Genomic DNA, 22,548 nt, shown 5'->3' on the forward strand with positions numbered 1-22,548 from the left:
TGAAGGGAGCAAGTGCCCTAGGAACTCCATGTTCACCTGGCGGCTGGTTGCAGTGGGACTTTTCTAGAAGGCTTTTGTGGCCCAAGCCTGGGAACAGGCAGGAGCTAATTCACCAGTTCTGCCCTTTCACACTCTCACTTAGTCTTCCTGCTTGAACACCTACCTGAAGTGGTTGGATGGCTTCACCGATTCAATGGACATGAATTTGGGCAGACTCCGGGAAATGGTGAGGGACCAGGAAGCCTAGAGGGCTGACCAGGAAGAGTCAGACACAACTTGGTGACTGAACAACACCTGAGCACACCGCATAGTTCCATCTCTTCCCCCACTAACTCCCCAGCTCTGCCTCTCTAGCTTAGATCTGGGCCAGAGCCCTTCTACTCCAGCGGTCTTCGTGCAGCTAAACCACCTGTTCTCCCGGCCTGTGTACCCATCCCCCCTCAGCCCCTTGGAGCTCTGTTCTTCACTCTTAACCATCCTGACAGATGTCCTGGTTTCTTGTGTATTCCATCACCCCATAGGCTCTGAGCTCCCAGAAGACAGGCTGGGGTATCCAGCCACCTGGCCCGGTTTCTGCCAATAAAACTGGGCTCCCTGTGGGTTCCTGTGTGGGTTAAAGTAAAGGCCTCAGGAAGTTAATGCTGTGTATAGTTCCTCTGCCCTCAGGAAGTTAAGGCTAAGGACAGGACACAGAACATATGGTGTCTCTGGGGACTGAGCTGTAGTCAGCACCTTCAGGCCTGTGGCAAGAAGGCTGCAGAGAGGCTGGGGAGGTCAGCACAGCCTCAGGCCCCGCTCACAATGACTACTGTGAACCTCGGAGAAGGCCCCTCACGGCCCCACCCACCTTGCCAGCTCCCAACCCTGGGAACCCAGATGTGGGTGCTCAGCTGGGCTGTTGGCGGGGCAATTAAAACACCAAATGGGTGCCAACAGGGTTAATCACACCTGCATTTATAGAGGCGCCTTTCTCTGAGGATCTCTAAGCCCTCGCTGGGCATGATCTCATTGCTTCTCTGGGATTCCCCACCCTGGAATACCACCAAGAAGCTGGGGCCAGAGTGGGTGAACTCTGGGTAAAGGCAGAGCCAGAAACAGCCTAGGCTGCTGCCACACACATGGGCAGGCAGATGTGTGTCCGCTCTGGTGGAGAACGGGGGCCTTCAGTCAACATGCTACTCACAGGAGGCCAGCCTGCGACAAGACCTACTGTGTGCCATGTCCTGCAGGGGACCAGAAACCCAACTGAACCCACTCAGGTCCTGCTCTGGAGCCCATATCCAGGGCAGCAAGCTGTGGGCCACAGTACATGACACAAGCGGTCCTCCAGGAGCATGGATGGGGAGAGGCTGGAGCCTCAGGGGTGGGAGACCTGAGCAGGTGTCTCCCGGAGCAGGTGACCTTTGAGGTGGACTTTGAGGGATGAATCAGAAGGGACTTCCAAGCGGAGGGAAGGGCTAGGAAATGTGAGGGGAATGGTGCCTGACGCGGAGCCAAACCAGGGCACGGGGTTTAGTGGGAGAGGGCAGAATTCAGCAAACGTTTTTAAGCTGGGAAATGAACCATTTCAGATAGATCCTTCCCTATGGGCAGTGGAGCAGAAGAGGGGATACCAGGTAGGAGGCTAAGCTGGTGCGGGTTAAAGGTCTTGAGATGGTAATTGAAAATGTGAGAATGAGGTGGAGTGTGTGTGTGTGTGTGTGTGTGTGTGTGTGTGTGTGGAGCGGGACAGCCAGGGCGTGCACCTGCAGTCAAGGCAGGATAGGGACAGGCCGACCCTGCGGGGCCCAGAGGCCACCCTCCACCCAGAGCTGAGGAGAGCTTCTGGGGCCAGGATTGGCCAGCCTCCCTCCCGCCCTCCCCTTTACTGCTGGGAACCCACAGCAGCTAGTGCGGTTTCACGGCCTCATTCCTCCCCCTAGAGGCTCCCAAGAGCAGAGCACTTTGGGTGAGTGGTTTTGCAGCTTGAAGGTCTCCATGGTCCCCAGAGTTGTGAGGTCAAGCCCTTGGTCCTCCTCAGGCAGGCATGTGAGCCCTTTTAGGAGCTAGGGAAAATCAAATAAGAAAACCCTAACCAAGATTCACTGAAGGCAGCGTTAGGGACCATGCTGTCCTGCTTGGAAGGTGGGGAGAGGCGCTCTTCCTGAATCATTCCATCTCTGGAGTCAGACGCACAGGACCCCAGCCTGGCTCCCCGTCACAAGCTGTGACCTTGAGCAAGTGGTTTCACCTTGCTAAGCCTTAAGTGCCTCATCCATGAAACAGACATAAGACCACCCATCTCAGAGGTGTTCAAACTGTGATAATCAGCCTGATCATATAATTTATTGTCAAAACCAAGGTGCTGTTTACCCGGGAAGAGCCAAGAAATCTGTATGGTGATCTGAGTAAAGGTGGATATAAAAACAATCTGAGTATTCTAAAGCTCTGGGCCCATATGTGCGGAGTTAGTGTTGTTAATGCAGATGCTGAGCAGAGCTGTTGGAACTCCGATGTGACCTGCCGGTATTTCCTGGGCTGGGGCCTGGTTTCCAGCCAACATCAGAGAGCCCTGTCCAGTCCATTTCTGATTGACTCATTTACCTCGGACCTGGCCGACCCAAGATACTCCAGGAAAGTGGGAGAATGCAGACCTGGGGTTCATCTGGGGGCCAGCTCCCCCGTCAGAGGGTATCCACAGGGGCCATCCCAACCCTGGGCTGGGGGTTGGCCCAACACCTTCTCTGCACCAAGATCATGACTCTGGGCAAACCCTGTTTATCAGAGCAGCGAAGGGCCTATTTATAGCCTCAGCTGCTCCTTTCTTTGGGTTACGAGTGAGGGGGCAGGGTGGCTCCTCAGAGCAAGGGTGGCAGTCAGGCGAGGGAACCAGCCCTGCCCAGCTGCTGCCGCCCAGACTCCTGGATCCCCCGCCCTGGGCCCCCCTGCCATGGCAGAGGAGACCTTCCCCTTCACCTCCTCCACCCTGCGCTCTCTCCGCCTGCAGCGGGAGTGGCTGGAATGGGAGGACCGGCGGCGGGCAGCAGCCCAGCAGTGCCGGAGCCAAAGATGCCCCCCAGATTCCCAGGCCCGGCTCACTAGGCCACGCCGTTCCTGCCGGGACCCAGCTGTGCACAATGCCCTGTTCTCCGGTGAGCTGCAGCAGATCAAAGCCCTGTTCCAAGATGAAGACGCTGCCAACATGATTGTGGAGACTGTGAGCAACCAGCTGGCCTGGTCAGCTGAACAGGGTAAGGAGCACCCGGTGGGGGCAGAAGAGGAGGGGTAGGGAGGAAGGTAGGGGTGGGGATGGGAGAGAGCCTGGGCCCAATCTCCCCTCTCCAGCCCAGAGAATAGACCATCCCCTCCCACTTCCCATTTTAGATCCCTCCTAAACAGAGCTGAGGCATGCTTAGTGGTTTGTATTCTTTTCAGAATTAAAGTTATATTAACATGTTGTTGGAATTACATAGAAATACATGTATGTGTGCCACTCTTTGCGACTCTATGGACTGTAGCCTGCCAGGCTCCTCTATCCATGGGATTCTCCAGGCAAGAATACTGGAGTGGATTGCTATTTCCTTCTCCTGGGGATCTTCAAGACCCAGGCATCGAACCCGTGTCTCTTGAGTCTCTTGTATTGGCAGGAGGGTTCTTTACCACTAGCACCACCTGGGAAGCCCACATAGAAATACAGTTATATTCTAATGCAATTTTTTTCTCTGGATATATATCCACAGGAATATTTTTTCTCTCATAGAATGAAATTCTACACCAGATGCTATTTATAGCCTGATTTTTTTCACTTAACATGTTTCTGTGGCAATAACTATTAAGTCCATATAATATTTTAAATAGGTGCATCAATTCTGTCGTATGGTTGGCCCATGACTTATGCAGTGTTAGTCTCTCAGTCGTGTCCGACTCTTTGAGACCCCACCAGGCTCCTCTGTGCATGGGGTTTCCCAGGCAAGAATACTGGAGTGGGTTGCCATTTCCTTCTCCAGGGGATCTTCCCGACCCAAGGATCAAACATGGGTCTACCGTCTGAGCCACCCAGGGAAACCCAATAGATTGGTTAGATTAGGTTCCTTTTTTAAAAATCTACTTTAAATAACAATATGACCAACATCTTTGTATCCTTAAGATCTATTCTGACCAGAGCGTTTGTCAGTGTAAACCAAACGATAATAAATCAACTATCTGCCAATAAAAACTAATTTAAAAAAAAAGATCGCTCCATTCTTAAGATTGACAGGAGAAAAGAAAAAAAAAAGACCAAAGACAAAAAAAGAGAGGAAAAATAAACCAACACACAAAAAGAAGAAAAACTGATTAACAGGAAATTGCCTCGACCCCCACCTATGGATTTGGGGGTTCAAAATCCTTGAAGAATTTATGCTATTAGTCACCACTGGCTCCAAAGTCCTTTAGCTGTTAGAGATGTGACCCCACCCAGGGCATCTCGGTCTCATTCTGCAGCACGTCCCCCATCTCCCAAATGGAACTTGGCCTTAATTTCAATCTTAATAAAAAACAAAGCATGTTTTACCCAAGATTTAGGAAACCCAGGAATTCACTTCACTACAATGCAAACAACTGATGGTCGGATATTAGGCATCTATGTCCTTCAAACAAGACCTTGGCTATTTCTACAATTTGGATCCAACACCAGTCCTATGATCAACCCCTCCTCCTACCCTTCCTTTCCCCACCCCCACCTCTTATCCCCCGCCCTCCACCCTTCCCCACACTTTCACCCCACCCTCCCCACTCAGGGAATATCCTAGGACTTCTTCAGCTTTCCTTTGGCTATTCCCCAAGTCAGTTCCAGGCCCTCCTATGCATAACTCCTTCCCCTCCCAAATATTAGAGCACCTAACTAGTCCATTCTAAAGGAGATCAGTCCTGGGTGTTCTTTGGAAGGAATGATGCTGGGGCTGAAACTCCAGTACTTTGGCCACCTCATGCGAAGAGTTGACTCACTGGAAAAGACTCTGATGCTGCGAGGGATTGGGGGCAGGAGGAGAAGGGGACGACCCAGGATGAGATGGCTGGATGGCATCACCGACTCGATGGATGTGGGTTTGGGTGAACTCCAGGAGTTGGTGATGGACAGGGAGGCCTGGCGTGCTGTGATTCATGGGGTCACAAAGAGTCAGACACGACTGAGTGACTAAACTGAACTGAAGTTAACAAAAAGAGCCAAGTACTCCACCAACAGCTCAAAGACCCAGAAGTTTCCTTAATAGGGTTGACCTCCTTAGCTGCCCTTGTAGTTTTAAAGAGCAATTAAGGGAATTTGCTGGCAGTCTAGTGGTTAGGACTCAGCACTCTTATTGCCAGGACCCAGGTTCAATCCCTGGTCAGGGAACTAAGATCCCACAAGCTGCTCAGTGGGGCCAAAAAAAAAAGAGCAATTAAATGTTTCTTTTTATGACACATATGATTTTCACAGACTGACAAACTGTTCTAAAAGGCTGTTCCGGATTACACTCTCAAATGGGGGCTTGAGGGAGCCCCTCTCCACAGGTACAGATAAGCACAGGGTTGTGCTCAGCCCAACATGCAGAGTTGTAGACAACAGCATGCCCTGCCCGCTGGCCTCATACCCAACCCCCTAAAACTGCCTGCTCTCTCCAGGATTCTGGGTGCTGACCCCCAAGGCCAAGCACACTGCACCTCTCACCATCGCTGCTGCCCGAGGCTACACCAACTGCGCCCGCTACCTGATCCGGCAGGGAGCTGAGCTGGATGCTCGGGTTGGGGGCCGGGCAGCCTTGCATGAGGCCTGTGCCCGGGCCCAGTTCGACTGTGTGCAGTTGCTGGTGACCTTCGGCGCCAAGGTCAACGTGTTGTCTGAGGAAGGCACAACCCCCTTGCACCTCTGCACGGTCCCCGAGTCCTTACAGTAGGTGTCCAGGGGTTGAGATGGTTTTGGGAGGCAGAGTGTGTGTGTGTGTGTGTGCGTGTGTGTGTGTGTGTGTGTGTGTGTGTATGTGTCTCCAGCTCACATAACAGAAAACATCTTCTGGTAGCAGCTTGGAAGACAGGTCACATTCTATGAGGATAAAACTGAGACTCAGAAAGGTTTAGTGACCTCTCCAAAGTCACATCAGCTAACCCCAGGAAGCAGAAGCCTTGTTGCTTTGGGGGAAAACTCTTTTCAACTGCAGTTTGCTATTGCCTGGGAACCCTTTGCAGCCACATTCCTAGTTGTTTAGAGGTAGGCATCAAGATCTGACCCAGTGTTTTCTGATCTTAATATGAGGCACACCTCCTCTTCCCACCTTTTTAAGGTCAACAGGTTCTTGGACCCTCTACATGATGGTATTTGCACTTTTACAAGTCAGGCCCACAGATAGAGCTGGCGAGGATAAGGAGTCAAGGGCTCCTGGAAGACATTCCACAGCCCCAGTGCTGGGGCCCTCTCCCCACATAGATCTAGATCAGTGATGGACCCAGAAATGATCCAAAATTTCCAGTCCTTTCTTGAGTTTTTATGGGCATGTGGTGTACTTTCTAGCATTCTTGATTCTTTTTTCCCTCAATTTTTTATTTTATTTATTTCTGGCCACACTGGGTCTCCCTTGCTGCCTAACAGCTTTCTCTAGTTGTGGTGAGTGGAGGCTACTCTCTGGTTGCAGCACCTGGGCTTCTCATTGGGGGTGCTTCTCTTGTTGAAGAGCACAGGCTCTAGGCATGCAGGCTTCAGTAGCTGTGGCACACAGGCTTAGTTGCTCCGTGGCATGTGGAATCTTCCCGGAACAGGAATCAAACCCATGTCCCCTGCATTGGCAGGTAAATTCCAACCACCGGACCACCAGGGACGTCCAGACTTAATTCTTTTAAGTGAAATGAGAATGGAACCTGACTGAACGAGCTTCTTGGAGTTATTTAAATTTAGTATATACAATAGAAACAAAAATTAGTCTATGATTAGAATTTACCAAGGAAATAAATTATGTAGTTTGTGGCTGGCTAGATGCTGCTCAACTCTTGGTCCCTGAGCATGCACTGAAGGGAGCTGGAACTCTGTTTTGGGGAATGACACTTGGTCATCAGGGTTTCACTGGAGTCTGATGGATCTGCTCCTGAGTTTCCAGTGGCTACTGTTCTGGCTTTTAAAATTGCTATTAGTTTAGTATCATCATTAATTTAGTTTGCAAGAATGTTTGGTTTACCCCATGGTGGTTTAACAATGCGTATTTGCCTCAACAGTGTTTGACCTATAATTTTTCCAGGAACGAGAAGACTGAACCAGTGTTCCCTAAAGCTGTGCTCCTTATAGTCTGTGCTCCCTAAAATCTGGTTTTGGTTGTTTGGGTTTGGTTGTTTTCTCTAGAGGGAGTGGAGTAAGGGGGACACCCAAGTGCCTTTCCTTTGCTGGAGTGGGTGTGGTTGGCCAAGAAGGGTGGTCTTTATATTTGGGAAGCCCTTCATGTTTGGAGGCAGGAAGAAAATACTAATTAGGACTTTGGACTTTTTTTTTTTACTTTAATTAGAACTTCTATTTCTATTTTCTTTGGTGATGGTGGGGGAAGGGTTACACTCAATTTTCTATGCTTCATGGTATACAGATTAGTGGGTTTTCAAAACTTTTTTTGAAAAGTGGCTATCAAAATGTTAGAAGAGACCATTCACAAGTGATTCACAGCCAGGCCTTGGGGTCCCAATCTGATGGGGGAGTCAGGTTAGATTCTAGGAGGGACAGTCTCAGGCAGTGAGTATTAATTACTAACTTGCTGTGTGTCCTGAGTTGCACCACAACCTTTCTGGGCTGAAAACCAAAATGCTCCATGTGGCTTGGATGGGCCGTCCTCCTCTTCTGCCTAGTCACCGGGCCTCCATGAGTCTGGCGGTGGTCACCAGGTTCACCTGAGCCAAGAGGGGTGGGAAGAAGGGGTCAGGGATGACAGGATTTGTCTCGGGGGCCTTGTACTCTGTCCCCAGGTGCGCCAAGCTGCTGCTGGAGGCGGGAGCGTCTGTGAACTTGGCCGCGCGAGACAGCGAGGTGACGCCCCTGCACGTGGCGGCGGCGCGCGGCCTGGACAAGCATGTGGCTCTCTACCTGGAGCACGGCGCCGATGTGAACATGTGCACCAGCCAGGGCGAGACGGCCCTGAACGCGGCGTGCGCTGGGGCCGAGGGGCCGAGCAGCAGCCGCCGCCACCAGGCCGCCGCGCGCCGGCTTCTGGAGGCTGGGGCCGATGCCCGGGCGGCTGGACGCAAGCGCCACACGCCGCTGCACAACGCCTGTGCCAACGGCTGCGGGGGCCTGGCCGAGCTGCTGCTGCGCCACGGGGCCTGTGCGGCGGTCCCCAACGAAGCGGGCCACACGCCCATGGACTGTGCACTGCAGGCTGTCCAGGACGCCCCCAACTGGGAGCCCGAGGTCCTCTTTGCCGCGCTGCTGGACTATGGGGCCCAGCCTGTACGCCCAGAGGTGAGAGGCTCCTGGCGGGCAGGGGGTGCCTGGAACTGGAATTGCCCAGCCACCGGGGAAGAGAGGCCAAAAGATAAAGAGCCCATCGCCTATGCCAGAGGTCGGTCCCCATCTTGGGAGGGACCAGCGAGAGTTATGGAGGAGAGTGTCCAGCAGAGAAAAAAGCCCCCAAAGAGATTGGAACACACTTGAAATGTGGGATAAACTGAGGCTAGAGAAGGATTAGGAGGGACTCAGATCTTGGCATCTCAAATTTGGATATAACTATAGTGGCCCAGGCTGGTTGGTGGAAGCATGGTGCCCTTAAGAATCTCTTTTGGTTTCTAGATGCTGAGACACTGTGCCAACTTCCCTCGGGCCCTAGAAGTCCTGCTTAATGCCTACCCTTGTGTCCCATCCTGTGATACCTGGGTGGAGGCCGTGCTCCCCGAGTTGTGGCAGGTATGTCTACCCTACCTGCACAGCTCCTTCCTGGGCTCTGGGGGAGGTAGAGAGGAAGGGTGAACCCTAGGCCTATACACCCAGGATGGGCTTCCTGGAAGCAGGAGCAAGGGGAACCCTGGGCTGGAGGAGGATGGGCAGAGTGAAACCTCTGCGTTCCCTGCCCCCTGGCAGCTTAGAACAACCTTTAGTTACACACACCTCTCTAGCCTCTTACCTGCATCAGTATAGACATTTATCAGGCATCTCTGACTCAGTAGACAGCACTGTTGGAGTCGGGGGAGGTGGGTGTAGACATGGCTGAGACCCTGCCCTGCAGTGTGATCTCAGCTCCCATGACCCCTGCAGGGCCTTTGGTTCTGAATCTGAGTCCTACGAGATATACTACATGCCCAGGTGGATCTATGTTGTAGAATCTCAGGGCCCCACCACTAGGTTGCCCCCAGAGGGAAGGGCAGAGTCAGGGTGTTGGGCCATCTGACCCTGTTCCACTTCTGACCTAGGAGCACGAAGCCTTCTACAGCTCAGCCCTGAGCATGGTGAACCAGCCAAGACGGCTGCAGCACCTGGCGCGGCTGGCTGTGCGTGCTCAGCTGGGTAGCCGTTGCCGACAGGCTGCCTCTTGCCTCCCACTGCCCCCGCTCCTCAAGGACTACTTGCTGCTGTGTGTGGAGGGGCGTATCCAGTGAGCCCCATGCCCAGCCACTGCCAGAGCTTGTCCTGCCCTTCCCATCAGTCATCCCTCCCAACCCTGGAGGACCAGTCTCTGACCTTCTTTTCCACACTCTCATCCACATGTCCTCTGGGGCCAGCTCATCCATTTATTGGCTTCTTGAGCCACCTGCTGACCTCCAGCCTGACCTGAACTTCAGCTCCTCTCTCCAATGGGGAGGTCTGCAGATTCAACCTTTGCCCGCATCCTCCTCCTTTACCTAAGTGGATGATGGCCCCACCATCCAGGCAGACCCCAAGCCAGGAGGAAGTGATCTTGTCATCCCCTCTGCCCTGCTCCTCATGTACCCATTCAGCCTCCTAAAGAGGGACAGACTCTGCCTCTAGCTGTACTGCCAATGCCCGATCTACCTTTGTCACCTTGAGGGAGGACCTCACTGACTGGTCTTGAAATCCCCGTGCCCTGCAAGGATGCTGGTAATCAGAGCTCCAATCATGACCTTCAGTGGCTCTACACTACCTTCAGGATAATATCAAATCTCAACAAGGCAGAATAAGTATTTAGTCCCTGCCTCCGCCAAGCTCTCTGGCCTCCTGATCCTGCTTTCCCCTTCTAAGGCTCCTGTAACCCAGCCTTAGCAAATGAGTTACTGGATTGCCGGATATGAGCTGCTCCCATTAGCTTCCACGCATCTACTTGTGCTGTTCCCTCTGCTTGGTCTACCCTTCCCACATCTTTTTTCTCCCTGGTTGAAGCTGATATGATCCTCAAGACTCAGCCCAATAGCCCTCTCTCTGCAGAGCCTATTTCGACTCCAGTAGGTAGCCTTCCTCAGTATTGTACTTATTTATTTAGGAACCTGTATCTGCTTCAATGACACTGAGACTGGACTATATTCCTTAAACAGGCCTTTCAGGAAATGGCTGTTGAGGGAGAAAGAAATGCATGATGTCCCCCACCCATTTATGGTTGTGTTCCCCCCCACCCAGTGATGCACAGTGCCTTTAACTATGGTCTTTGTGGTCTTTGAGGATCCATGACAGGAGAACCAGCCATCAGCTTTCCCCTACTCTCTCTCACTTCCTGCTGTGGTCCCAGAGGCAAAATTACCACTATTCATCCTTAAGAGGAAGCTTTTTAAGCTAAGCCAGTTTTTATGAATGCAAATAAATGATTTGTGCACAGACCAAAGCGTGGCTGTTGTTAGGTTGAAATATGCCTGAGATACCTATCGCTCCGTGTTTACTCCCCATCCATCGTACTCTTCTGTGATTCTCAAGTTTTCTGCACAGATCAGTTGTTACTCTTGTGATAGGAAAAAGGGTGTAAGAACAACACAGGAGGACTTCCCTGGTGGTCCAGTGGTTAAGAATCCACCAGCCAATGCAGGGAACAAGGGTTTGATCCCTGGTCAGGGAAGATCCCATGTGCCTAGGGACAACTAAGCCCATGTGCCACCACTACTGAGCCCACGCACCAAGAGCCCACACTCTGCAACAATAGAAGCCACCGCAATGAGAAGCCCACACGCTGCAACTCGAGAGTAGCCTCCACTTGCCGCAACTAGGAAAAGCCAGTGTGCAGCAAGGAAGACCCAGCACAACCAAAAGTAATTACTTAATTTTAAAATTGTGGTTTGTTTCTTTTCTTAAATACAACAACAGGAACCTTTCCAGACCCTGTACTTGCAGTACCCACTGGAGGAGGGGGCTGTCAGCAGCCTGTTCTCCTGTCCCTTTGCTGAGGTGAGGGACTCTGGGCTAGAGATGGATCAGGAGTCCTGCCTGGGTCAGTCTCTTGCAGCTGCTGCCCATCCTCCCCTCCTGTGCAGAGAGTTGCATCTGTCGGTATTTCCTTTCAATAACTAGAAGATAGTCTTTGACCTCGTTATACAGAGTAGCAACGTCTCCTTTCTGGATGAAATTTATGCTTTAATTTCACAGATCCAAAAGGCCAAGTGAAGAGAGAGAAGTACCCTCTATTCCTGGGGCCAAGCCAGGAGCCTCACTCTCAGGGGAGGATGCTAAGCTGTCTCCCCCTTTAGAGCAGGCAGACCCCAGTGAGCGTGGCTTTTTCTGTCATACTTACAATGACAAGATACCCAATTTAAAAAGCCCCAAAGATGCATGTGATTATGCATCTGATTTTGGGATGAGATTTTTCTATGTAAAAGCATAGAAGAAAAAAGACTCATCTGGATACAGACTTATCTGGATACAGAAAAAAATTTAAATTTGGTTATAAAAGCACTGAATCATAAACACAAGTAAAAGGCAAAATGTTGACAAAAGTATCTGCCACTAAAAGATTTCATTTTCTTGATTTCTAAGGGCAGGAATGACGTCTCTTTTATTTACCATTGCTGACTTGGTGCTTGTACAGTGTCTTGCAGAGAGTGGACATGCAAATATCTGTCAAAGTAATGAACAGTCATGCTCAACCTCACCAGTAATTAAGGAAATGCAAATTAAAACAACAATAAGATTTAATTCTCTTACTAGATTGAGGGACTGTTTTTTTCTGGCTGTGCCACACAGTTTGCAGGATCTTAGTTCCCTGACCAGGGACTGAATTGGGCCACTCTGGTGAAAGCACCGAGTCCTAACCACGGACCACCAGGGAATTCCTGCAGGGGGTACATTTTAAAGACTAATACGCAGTACCTGTGACGATTTGGAGACACAAGTTCTTGCTCATCCTAGAGGGTCAGAAAGGAAACTGCCTCTTTGATGGGCAATTAAGCAATGCCCTTCAATAGCTCCCCAGTTACACCAAAGGTTGGTACACATGGCAGTATTCATCTCAGCCTTGCTTGCAACAACTCAACATGTGGGAAATGGTAAACAAATCCACACTGTGGAATACAATTCAGTCCTTACAAAGGGTATACCCGCAGCAGGAGTGATCTGGGCATAGAGTCCAAGTGACGAGCACATGTACTGCCTTGGGAAAGATAACCAAGACTATTACCAAGGTTGAAATATAACGCGGACAGCAAACAAAACCAAACCTCATGACTGGAGCTGAATAGAAAAAGGCCTGAAAGGCAGGTGCCCAAGAATTTCCTTTGAGGAGGAGAGAGGAACTGTGCCAGTGGGGCTTTTTATGGTCTGCATTTGAATTTTTGACAAAGGGGTGTACCCATGGATTCTTGTGAAATTTAAAGAAAAATTGAAGAGAAGAAAAGGCAAAAGGCCTAAATTGTTAATTTACAAGGTGGTTGATGAGACATGACAAATGTGCTAGCTCACTAGCAATCCAGTGAATGTAAATTAAAGGAACAGACACCGCTCTGCCTAGCAAATGGGCAAACATGAAACAACTTACCTAGTGGTTAGGGAAGGAGTACTTTCTGATTTTTTTATAAAATGGATTTACTATAAATGTATTTAGTTAAGGCAACATCCAGGATTCACAGATACATTCGTTACTCCGCAGCCATCATAATTTGACATAAAGGTATAAAAATACCCAAGTTCAATATTTTAGGAAAAATAAACAGATAAGGACCTAAGACCCACTGAAATGTTAATTTTAAATGATTATTACATATAAGAGGCCAGCTTTAGATAGTGGTATAGTCCCAACTGAAGTCTTCCTTCTTTCCTTTCTTTTCCCTTCATAATTCCTCCACCGTCAAAAACCTAACCCCAGGGCTTTCCTGGTGGTCCAGTGATTTAAGAATCTGTCTGTCAATGCAGGGTATATAGGTTCGGTCCCTGCTCTGGGAAGATCCCACATGCTACAGAACAACTAAGCCCAGACACCACCATCACTGAATCTGCGCTCTAAAGCCCACGAGCTGCAACTACTGAACCTGCGCACTAGAGCCTGTGCTCCAAAACAAGAGAAGCTACCATAATAACAAGCCCACGTACGGTAATGAAGAGTAGTCCCCTCTCAGTGCAAATGGAGAAAGCCTGCATGCAGCAACGAAGCTCCACCACAGCCAAATTATATATATGTATGTGTATATACATATATGTATAACAAATCTTGGAAAACCCTAATCCCAAAAGTCCCTCTTTCAAAAGGTGGTCCTAGTGGTAAAGAACCCATCTCCCAATGCAGAAGACACAAGACTCAAGACGCCGGTTTGATCCCTGGGTCAGGAAGATCCCCTGGAGGAGGCCATAGCAACCTATTCCATATTCTTGCCTGGAGAATCCCATGGACAGAGGAGCCTGCGGACTACCATTCACAGGGTTGCAAAGAGCCAGAGTGACAGCATAGCAGGACTCAAAACACTCTTAACTGCATCCTGTCCTTTGCTGTACACATTCACAAAATGCATCCCTAGCTCTTTCCCCATCTTCTCTGAATTGCATCTATCATTCGCTTAATAAATTTTTATCAAGTATTCGCTGCATGCAGGCACTGGATAGACTTTGGGAATACTAGAATAAAAACAAAACATAGTTCCCGCCTTCAAAGAATTTGGTAAGACAGAAAATGAAAAATGACATGTAGCGTGGGGAATGGTATATAACACAGGGTGTATATCCCTAATCCTGAATAGAGGGATCAGGTATCTGGGGCTGTAGGCAAGACAGATTTCCCACATCCTCTGCAGGGCAAGCCCTAGTTGCTGGCTCAGCCCTTCCTGGCTTCAGAGGCCATTGCTCAGTCAATGATTCCCTTCTCAGATTGCATTTATCTTCACTTCTCCCCTTCTCCTCTGTTCTTTCCTCGTGGCTTATAAACATCTTCAGGATTCTATTTCTCTGAACCTCCCCCATCTATTCCCTGTTCCTCTCTAGCATCTACACTGTTTGAGGGGACAAGAACATTATTAGGGCTCTCCTCACACTGTTGATGGGCATGAAAATAGGTACAACCTTCTAGAGAACAACACAGCACCATATAGCAAAAATCTTAAAAATGTGAACATCCTTTGACCCAGCAATTCTATTTCCAGGAGTTTATTCTAGGGAAAAAGAAATAATGGATGTGTACAAATAACCGTCATCAAAGATGTCTATCAAAGTGCAGTTTAAAAACAAAGTAGTGGGCTTTCCTGATGGCTCAGATGGTAAAAAGTTGACCTGCAATACAGGAGACCAGGGTTCAATCCCTGGGTTGGGAAGATCCTCTGAAGAAGGGAATGTCTCCCCACTCCAGTATTCTTGCCTGCTGCAACTACTGAAGCCCACGTGCCCTAGAGCCAGTGCCCCACAACAAGAAAAGCGACTATAATGAGAAGCCTGAGCACTGCAAAGAATAGCCCCTGCTTATCCCAACTAAAGAAAAGCCTGCACAGCAACAAAGACCCAGCCCAAACAAAAATAAAACAACAACAACAAAACAGTAGACTTCCCTGGCGGTCCAGTGGTTAAGACACTGCTTTTCCAATGCTAGAGTGTGGGTTCTATCCCTGAGCTAAGATCCTGGATGCTATGCAGCGTGGCCAAACAAACAGAACAAAAAGCAGCAAAGTGCTGAAAACAATCTGAATGTCTATCCAAATGAGACAATGAATTTTAAAATTACAGTGCAACATGGAAGGTAATACTGTTGAATATCTATTTAAACGATTCTCTGATGCTCTAAAAATATTCATTGACAAGTGGAATGCTTTCTTAAATTAATACTTGATTGGAATATAGTTGATTTACAATGTTGTGTTCATTTCTGCTGTATAGAAAAGTGAATCAGTTATGCATAACATATATCCAGTCTTTTTTAGATTCTATTCCCATATAGGTTATTACACAGTATTGAATAGAGCTCCCTGTACTATTCAATAAGTTCTTATTATCTATTTTATATATAGTAGTGCGTATATGTCAATCCCAACCTGCCACTTTATCCCTTCCCCTTCCCCCTGCTGGTAACCACAAGTTTGTTTTTTCCATCTGTGACTCAACTTCTGTTTTGGAAATAAAGTTCATTTGTACCATTTCTTTAGATTCCACATATAAGCACTATCATATGATATTTGTTTTTCTGTCTGTGAAATGCTTTATGGTAATACAATATATATAAGTCGCTTCAGTCGTGTCTGACTCTTTGAGACCCTGTGCACTGTAGCCCACCAGTTCTCCTCTGTCCATGGGATTCTCCAGGCACGAATACTGAAGTGGGTTGCCATGCCCTTCAGAAGATCCTCCTGACCCAGGGATTGAACTCACATCTCCCATGTCTCCTGCATTGGCAGATGGGTTCTTTACCACTAGTGCCACCTGGGAAGGCCACATAGAAACAAAGTCATATTCTAATGCAATTTTTTTCTCTGGATATATAGCCGCACAAACATTTTTTCTTTCATAGGATGAAATTATACTCCAGATGCTATTTATGGTAATAGCTAAAGAATAGGAAACCAAATATTGACAATAACATAATATATATATATCATTTTCTTTCTTGAAAGTCGCTCAGTTGTGTCCAACTCTGTGACACCAGTATTCTCCAGGCCAGAATACTGAAGTGAGTAGCCTTTCCCTTCTCCAGGGGATCTTCCCAACCCAGGAATCGAATCCAGGTCTCCTGCATTGCAGGCAGATTCTTTACCAACTGAGCTATCAAGGAAGCCCTATATATATATTTAGCGAGGAGTGAGTGAGATGGATGATTTTAGCTATACCACTAACTGTATAATTTGGACAATTATTTGATCTTTCTGAGCCTCAGTTTCCAAATCTGTAAAGTGGATACAATATGATATACTTGATAGGGCTCCCTGAGATAATGTATGCGAAGTGCTTAGTACAGAGCCTGCCTGGCACATAATAAACTCTCAAAACATTAAATGGTTCAATTCAGTGATTTTTCATTCCCTCAAATATTTATTGAGAGCCCTTGAACCTGCTATCCTGTTTGGAACTTCACTTGGTAAAAAGCTCAGTACTCAGTCTTAAAAATTTTTTTTGGCCATGGCATACTGCTTGTGGGATCTTAGTTCCCCAACCAGGGATTGAACACAGGCCACAGCACTGAAAGCACTGAGTTATAGAGAAATTAAAACAGTATCTCACAATCATAATATTGATCAAAAGAAGTCAGACAGGGGCTTCCCTGGTGGCTCAGTGGTAAATAATTGCCTGCCAGTGCAGGAAACACAAGTCAGATACCTGATCCAAGAAGATCCCACCTGCCATACAGCAACTAAACCCATGGCCACAACTAGCTCAGCCTGTGCTCTACAGCCCAGGAGTCACATCTGCTTAAGTCCAACCACTGTAAAGCCCATGCTCTGCAAGAAGACGCTGCAATAAGAATTTGGTGCAACTCAACTATCAGGTAGCCCCTGCTCGCCACAACTAGAGAGAGTAGCCCATGCAGCAACCAAGACCCAGCACAGCCAAAAAGAAAGAAAGAAAAAAAAACCCTCAGACAAAAGAAGAGCAAAGAGGGACTAAAACTAATACTCGTACATCAATGTCCACAGAAACTATTTATAATACCTCAAAGTGGAAACACAAATGTCTACTGATAGATGATTGGATTAAAAAATGTGATATATACATACAATGGAATATTGTGCAGCCTTAAAAAGGAATGAAATTTTGATACATTCAGTTCAGTTCAGTCAGTCGTGTCTGACTCTTTGTGACCCCATGAACCGCAGCACGCCAGGCCTCCCTGTTCATCACCAACTCCTGGAGCCCACCCATGTCCATCGAGTTGGTGATGCCATCTAACCGTCTCATCCTCTGTCATCCCCTTCTCCTCCTGCCCTCAATCCTTCCCAGCATCAGGGACTTTTCAAATGAGTCAGCTCTTCACATCAGGTCTACAACATAGATAATCCTTGAAAACATCCTAAGTGAAATAAACCAGACGAAAAGGATAGATATTGTATGATTCCACTTACATGAGTTACCTAGAATAGGCAAATTCACAGAAGACAGAAAGTAGAATAAAGTGGGGAGGAGGAAAAATGGATACAAGAAAATGGTCAGTAATGATGGGTATACAACATTGTGCATTAATACCACTGAATTAGACACTTTAAATAGTCAAGAATGGTAAGTTTTATTTATATTTTACCACAATAAAAAAGGCTGAAAAAGGAAAAAAGAAGCCACACACCAAGAGTGCATACTGTTTGATTCCACTTGTACAAAATACAAAACCAGAAAACTGATCTATGGTGGCAGAAATCAGAACAGTGACTACTCTTTGGAAGTGAGTGGCTGGAAGAGGACTGAAGGGCCGTTCTGTGGTCATTTTCTGTTTCTTGATCTGAGTCCCGGTTCCACCGATGTGTTCAGTTGGTGAAAACTACCGAGCTCTTCGCTTTTGAGTTTGCCCGTCTGTACTATTTACACTTCAATCAATAGTTCACCGGAAAACAACACCATCTACCCACCCCGCCACAGAACGTCTTTAGAACAAATTTTAATTGCAAAAATTCTCTTGTAAGCTGAACCATTTCCCCCTTTCTTGGGGCTCCTGCTTTTCCCGTGCCCTAAGCCTGCAAGGAATCTGTGCCTTCTTTGAAATGGTTTCTTGCCTGATTTACCAAGGTTCCACACTACCTGGGGCCGCATTCTCGGAGAACCGGACGGTGATTAAATTGCCATCTCGTCTAGCCCCGAGTTGAACTCTTGGAGGTCAGAAAGACCAGTCTCGGCTGATTCCGCTAACCCAGAGCTCAATGCGCGTTGCAGACTAGTAATAAATCCAATCAGCCCGGGAGGCTTGGAGCAAGGCCGGAAGAAGAAAGTTGTGAAGGAAAAAGACGCTCTGTTCTGCCCAGCGGTGCCAGCCTGCTAGTACGTCCAGATCCGAAGCCACACCCCTTCCCCAAGCACCTCCCCTAATTTCCTCCTGGCCCTGCCCCTCAACCCTTGGCTCCGTAGACCTCGCCCACTAGGCGTGGCTCTGCCCTGGGAGGACCAGGATCCCGCCAACCATGACTCCGCCCCTCCTTCCGCTAAGAAACCTGTCCCTTTTATTTAAAGAATACGTTTACGTCAGCCCGCTTTACGTAGATTTTCGTCATCATTGCAAGGCACGGGGGCGGAACTTCCTGTCTCTGGTTCTAACAGCTTCCGGGAGAAGCCGGAAGAGACCGTACCCTGGGTAGAAACGGGGCTAGCCGGCCCCTCCCCTGGCCCCTACGGAAAGGTGAGTCCATAGGCCGGCTTGGCGAAGTCAAAACACTTATTCTGGCCGTTTCAGGTGAGGCCTTCCTTCCTTATCCAGGTGCTCTACCCGTCCAGTCCCCCTTTAATTTCCCATGTTCCTCTGCGTACCCAAGCCCCGCCCCCAGTGTCCCAGCCCCGCCCCGAAGTTTGAGGGGTGTGGATGGTCTGTGAACCCCTCACCCGATTCTACCCCTCGCTGGCTGGGAGTAACGGGTTTGGGTACAGCAATAGGAACTAAGCAGCCTTTTGGCTCGAGTGGCCCCACGGACCTCTCTCCAGCGTCGCGGGAATAGGACCGCCCAAACGCGGAGCCTTCGCGTCAGGAAAGGCAGGATCGGAGACCCCTCTTCACCGTGCCATCACGGTCGCTCACAGGTTGAGGAGAGCAAAGGCCTCTGAGGAGGGAAACCTGGGGTCCTACCCGGTCCCTCTCCTCGAAAGTTCCCTGTGCCTGTGCCTCTCGTTTTTGCCTGTTCGCAGCAGTTTCCTTCTCTGTAAATCAGGGTTAATGACAACCTTCTTACCATCAGGGGTTAGTTATTGAGTGATAATTGGTACTATTTGTTTACTAAACAATTGCAATGTGCCAGGCACTGTTCTAAGTATTTTGCTTCGATGATTTCCCGTCATCTTCAAAACAACCTTATGAGGTAGGTACTATTTTTAACCCCATTTTACTGATGATAAAGCTGAGGCTCTAAGAAAATTGAGGTTATAGAGCTAGTAAGAGGCAAGACGAGGGTTATAGTTAGTTTGGGGGTTTCTGTTTTCCCGACTCCAGGGCACACGTACCAAATTAGGAGGTGAAAAACTATTCACATGTTGGTATGTTCCACAAATATTTTTTGAGCAACTGCTATGGGATTATGCTGGGCATTGTGGTACATAGAGAAATACATGTGATCTTTCAGGAGTTTAGTGGAGAGATGGGTAGGTAGATAAGGCACTGTGAGAACAATCAGGTTATGATAATCATCAGACTGGATTTGCCCAAGGACAGCTGTGAAAGCAGTAGATTCTCCAAGGGAAAGAGGTGCTCCAAAGAGCAGAGATCCTTCCTACCTTTCTAAGAAACTGTCAAGAACACATTAAAAGAAGGGAGATTGCGATATGGGCTGTGGGAGCCATTTTAGAATATTTTCTAAATCAGTTCCATGCAGGTAGTGGTTTTGTAGTTGTGAGCCTACGGTCACCTAGGAGATGTTTCTGGTGTCTGTCCTGCTTTGCTGCCAGAAGAATTTCAGAGGAGACATACACAGTGTCTGCTGATGGTCCCTACAGAGGTGTCCCTTTGGGGTGGTCTGATTTTGCTCTTGATAAGTTTTGCTCTTGATAAGTTGATTTTCTTTGGCTCTTGACATCTGGACTTCAATCCATGATTGAATGAGAGTGGGTTCAAACGACACAATCTGGCAAGAGTGGCTCTGCTGTGCCTCGAAAGGAACTCCCAAATAAAATATTCCAGGCTTTTTTGGTTCCTCTGAAGCCACCTTAGAGGCATCTCAGGAAGTGCAGTTGCTTTACCAAAAAAGAAATCCTAGGGAAACTTAGGGCTCAAAGCAGCATGTTTTCCCCCACCTCCCAGAAAAGCAACAGACAGTAACAGCAGCAGCAACAAAGTTGTAACGTTTTTCTGGTGATCCATGCTTATTGGGGGATTGGAATGTGAGAGGAAGGGTGTGGAACCTGAAAGCCAGCATTTCACAATAGAGGTAAAGAGTGAATCCTTAGCTATAGATTGGGGGTAAGGTTAGGGGGTTTGTGTCTCTTTAGGATACTGAACTGCATTTTCTTTCAGGGCCAGGTCAGTTAGAACCTAAACAAACAAACCTGGTTGCAACCTCTCATGCCCTGCTGATACTGTCCCCCTTTGTTCCTGCAGTGTGGACCCGGTCAGCAGCCAGGCCATGGAGCTCTCTGATGTCACCCTTATTGAGGGTGTGGGTAATGAGGTGACTGTGGTGGCTGGTGTGGTGGTGCTCATTCTAGCCTTGGTCCTAGCTTGGCTCTCTACCTACGTAGCAGACAGCGGTAGCAACCCACTTCTGGGCACTATTGTGTCAGCTGGCGACACATCCGTCCTTCACCTGGGGCATGTGGACCATCTGGTAGCGGGCCAAGGCACCCCAGAGCCAACTGAACTCCCCCATCCATCAGAGGGTAATGATGAGAAGGCTGAAGAGGCTGGCGAAGGTGGGGGAGACCCCACCGGGGAACCTGGAGCTGGGGGTGGTGTTGAGCCCAGCCTTGAGCATCTGCTTGACATCCAAGGCCTGCCCAAAAGACAGGCAGGCCCAGGAAACAGCAGTCTGGAGGCACCTGTGAGATCGGAGGATAGCACCTGCTTGCCTCCCAGCCGCAGCCTCATCAGCGTGCGGCTCAAATTCCTCAATGACACGGAGGAGCTCGCTGTGGCCAGGCCAGAGGATACTGTGGGTGCTCTGAAGAGGTACGTGGGCTTGGAAGTGTCAAGTGCAGCCTCTATGGGGCAGGCGGGGGAATCCTCCCTTAGAAACCCACCCTGTAATTTTCCCCCACCCCCCAGCGCCTTGCCTTTCAGCCTTCTCATTCCTCGCCCTCTGTCTTTCCTTTTGTCTTGCCCTTACAGTAAATACTTCCCTGGACAGGAGAGCCAGATGAAACTGATCTACCAGGGCCGCCTGCTGCAGGACCCAGCCCGCACACTGCGTTCCCTGAACATTACCGACAACTGTGTGATTCACTGTCACCGCTCACCCCCGGGGTCAGCTGTTGCAGGCCCCTCAAGCTCCCTGGCCCCCTCCTCGGCCACTGAGCCACCCAACCTCGGCGTCAGTGTGGGCAGCCTCATGGTGCCTGTGTTTGTGGTGCTGCTGGGTGTGGTCTGGTACTTCCGTATCAATTACCGCCAATTCTTCACAGCACCTGCCACAGTCTCCCTGGTGGGGGTCACTGTCTTCTTCAGCTTCCTAGTATTTGGGATGTATGGACGATAAGGACCACAGGGAGAAAATGAAAGGCATGGTTTTCCTCCTTTATGGCCTCCCCCCATTCCTGGCCAGAGCTGGGCCCAAGGGCCTGGGAAGGAGGGGTGGAAAGGATGTAGTGGGTCCTCCTCCATAGGACTTAGGAGGCAGGCATGGGCATTCCCCTCACGTCCACGAGGGGACAGACATTCCCTCTGTGCAAGCACAACTCAGGTAGAAACGAGAATGTCATCTTCCTTCACTTCTAAGGTCCTGAAATTCAGAACTGAGCTGGTGGCCCAGCTCAACAGGGAGCCTGGGCTCTGAGGATTCCCTCCCAGTGGTGGCCCTGGCTCTTTCCATTATCCTGCATGTCTGCTCCTCTGCCCCCAGGGCTGCCTGCCAGGACAGCTCAGCATGGCCCCAGCATTTCTGTAGGGACCCTGGAGTCTCTGGGTTTCCTAGTGGAACATCCTTCTTTTGAGTCTAAAATCATACAGGCAGGAGTGAAGTTTGTGTCAGCTTTCCCCATGGGCACCTGGCTGCCTCTACCTTCTCCCTCCACCTCTTAGCAGGAATAGGGTGTTCTCTGTGTTCTGGACAGTTTCCAGTGTTCTCCCTTTCTTCCAAAGCACTTTGCTTATATTCTTTTTTTTTTTTAATAGTCCTTTATAGAGCTCAGTCAGGAAGGGGACTGGGGCACAAAGCCAAGCCCCCAGCACCGGGAGAGGCCAGGCCACAGCTGCTGCAAACCTAGGCCTAAGGCTGTAAGCAAGAGGCAGTTCTGGCTGCCAGCCAGTGTCCTACCCTGCCCAGCCCCAAGGACAGCTCTGGGTAGAGAGTACTGGGCCCCAGGCCCTTGCCTCTGGGGCTCTTGGATGGAGGGTCAGTATCTGTGACTGAATAAAGTTCCATTCTGTGGCTGTGGCGTCTCCTGTGACATGAAGAGAACGCTGGTTGCTCTGCCCC

At 49.1% G+C, this 22,548-nt stretch overlaps 2 protein-coding genes across 4 annotated transcripts; both read left to right on the top strand.

Annotated features, from left to right (window-relative positions):
- Positions 1-2,813: 2,813 nt before the first annotated feature.
- ASB16 (ankyrin repeat and SOCS box containing 16) lies at positions 2,814-10,730 on the top strand. The gene is made up of 5 exons (XM_069543563.1): positions 2,814-3,230; positions 5,623-5,890; positions 7,933-8,425; positions 8,753-8,866; positions 9,370-10,730. The coding sequence occupies exons 1-5, from the start codon at positions 2,930-2,932 to the stop codon at positions 9,553-9,555; spliced, it is 1,362 nt and encodes a 453-aa protein (XP_069399664.1). The 5' UTR covers positions 2,814-2,929; the 3' UTR covers positions 9,556-10,730.
- A 7,640-nt stretch (positions 10,731-18,370) lies between these two features.
- TMUB2 (transmembrane and ubiquitin like domain containing 2) lies at positions 18,371-22,502 on the top strand. 3 transcript variants are annotated; one of them, XM_069543573.1, is made up of 3 exons: positions 18,371-18,614; positions 20,517-21,083; positions 21,243-22,502. In XM_069543573.1, exons 2-3 carry the CDS (start codon positions 20,542-20,544, stop codon positions 21,607-21,609), a joined length of 909 nt encoding a protein of 302 aa, XP_069399674.1. In that variant the 5' UTR covers positions 18,371-18,614; positions 20,517-20,541; the 3' UTR covers positions 21,610-22,502. The 3 variants fall into 3 exon arrangements, with proteins under 3 accessions (XP_069399674.1, XP_069399673.1, XP_069399675.1); XM_069543572.1 differs by having other exon boundaries at positions 18,545-19,284; XM_069543574.1 differs by having other exon boundaries at positions 18,545-18,668.
- Positions 22,503-22,548: the final 46 nt, after the last annotated feature.

The sequence above is a fragment of the Ovis canadensis genome, chromosome 11 (assembly GCF_042477335.2).
Source record: "Ovis canadensis isolate MfBH-ARS-UI-01 breed Bighorn chromosome 11, ARS-UI_OviCan_v2, whole genome shotgun sequence".
In the NCBI taxonomy this organism is placed as follows: domain Eukaryota; kingdom Metazoa; phylum Chordata; class Mammalia; order Artiodactyla; family Bovidae; genus Ovis; species Ovis canadensis.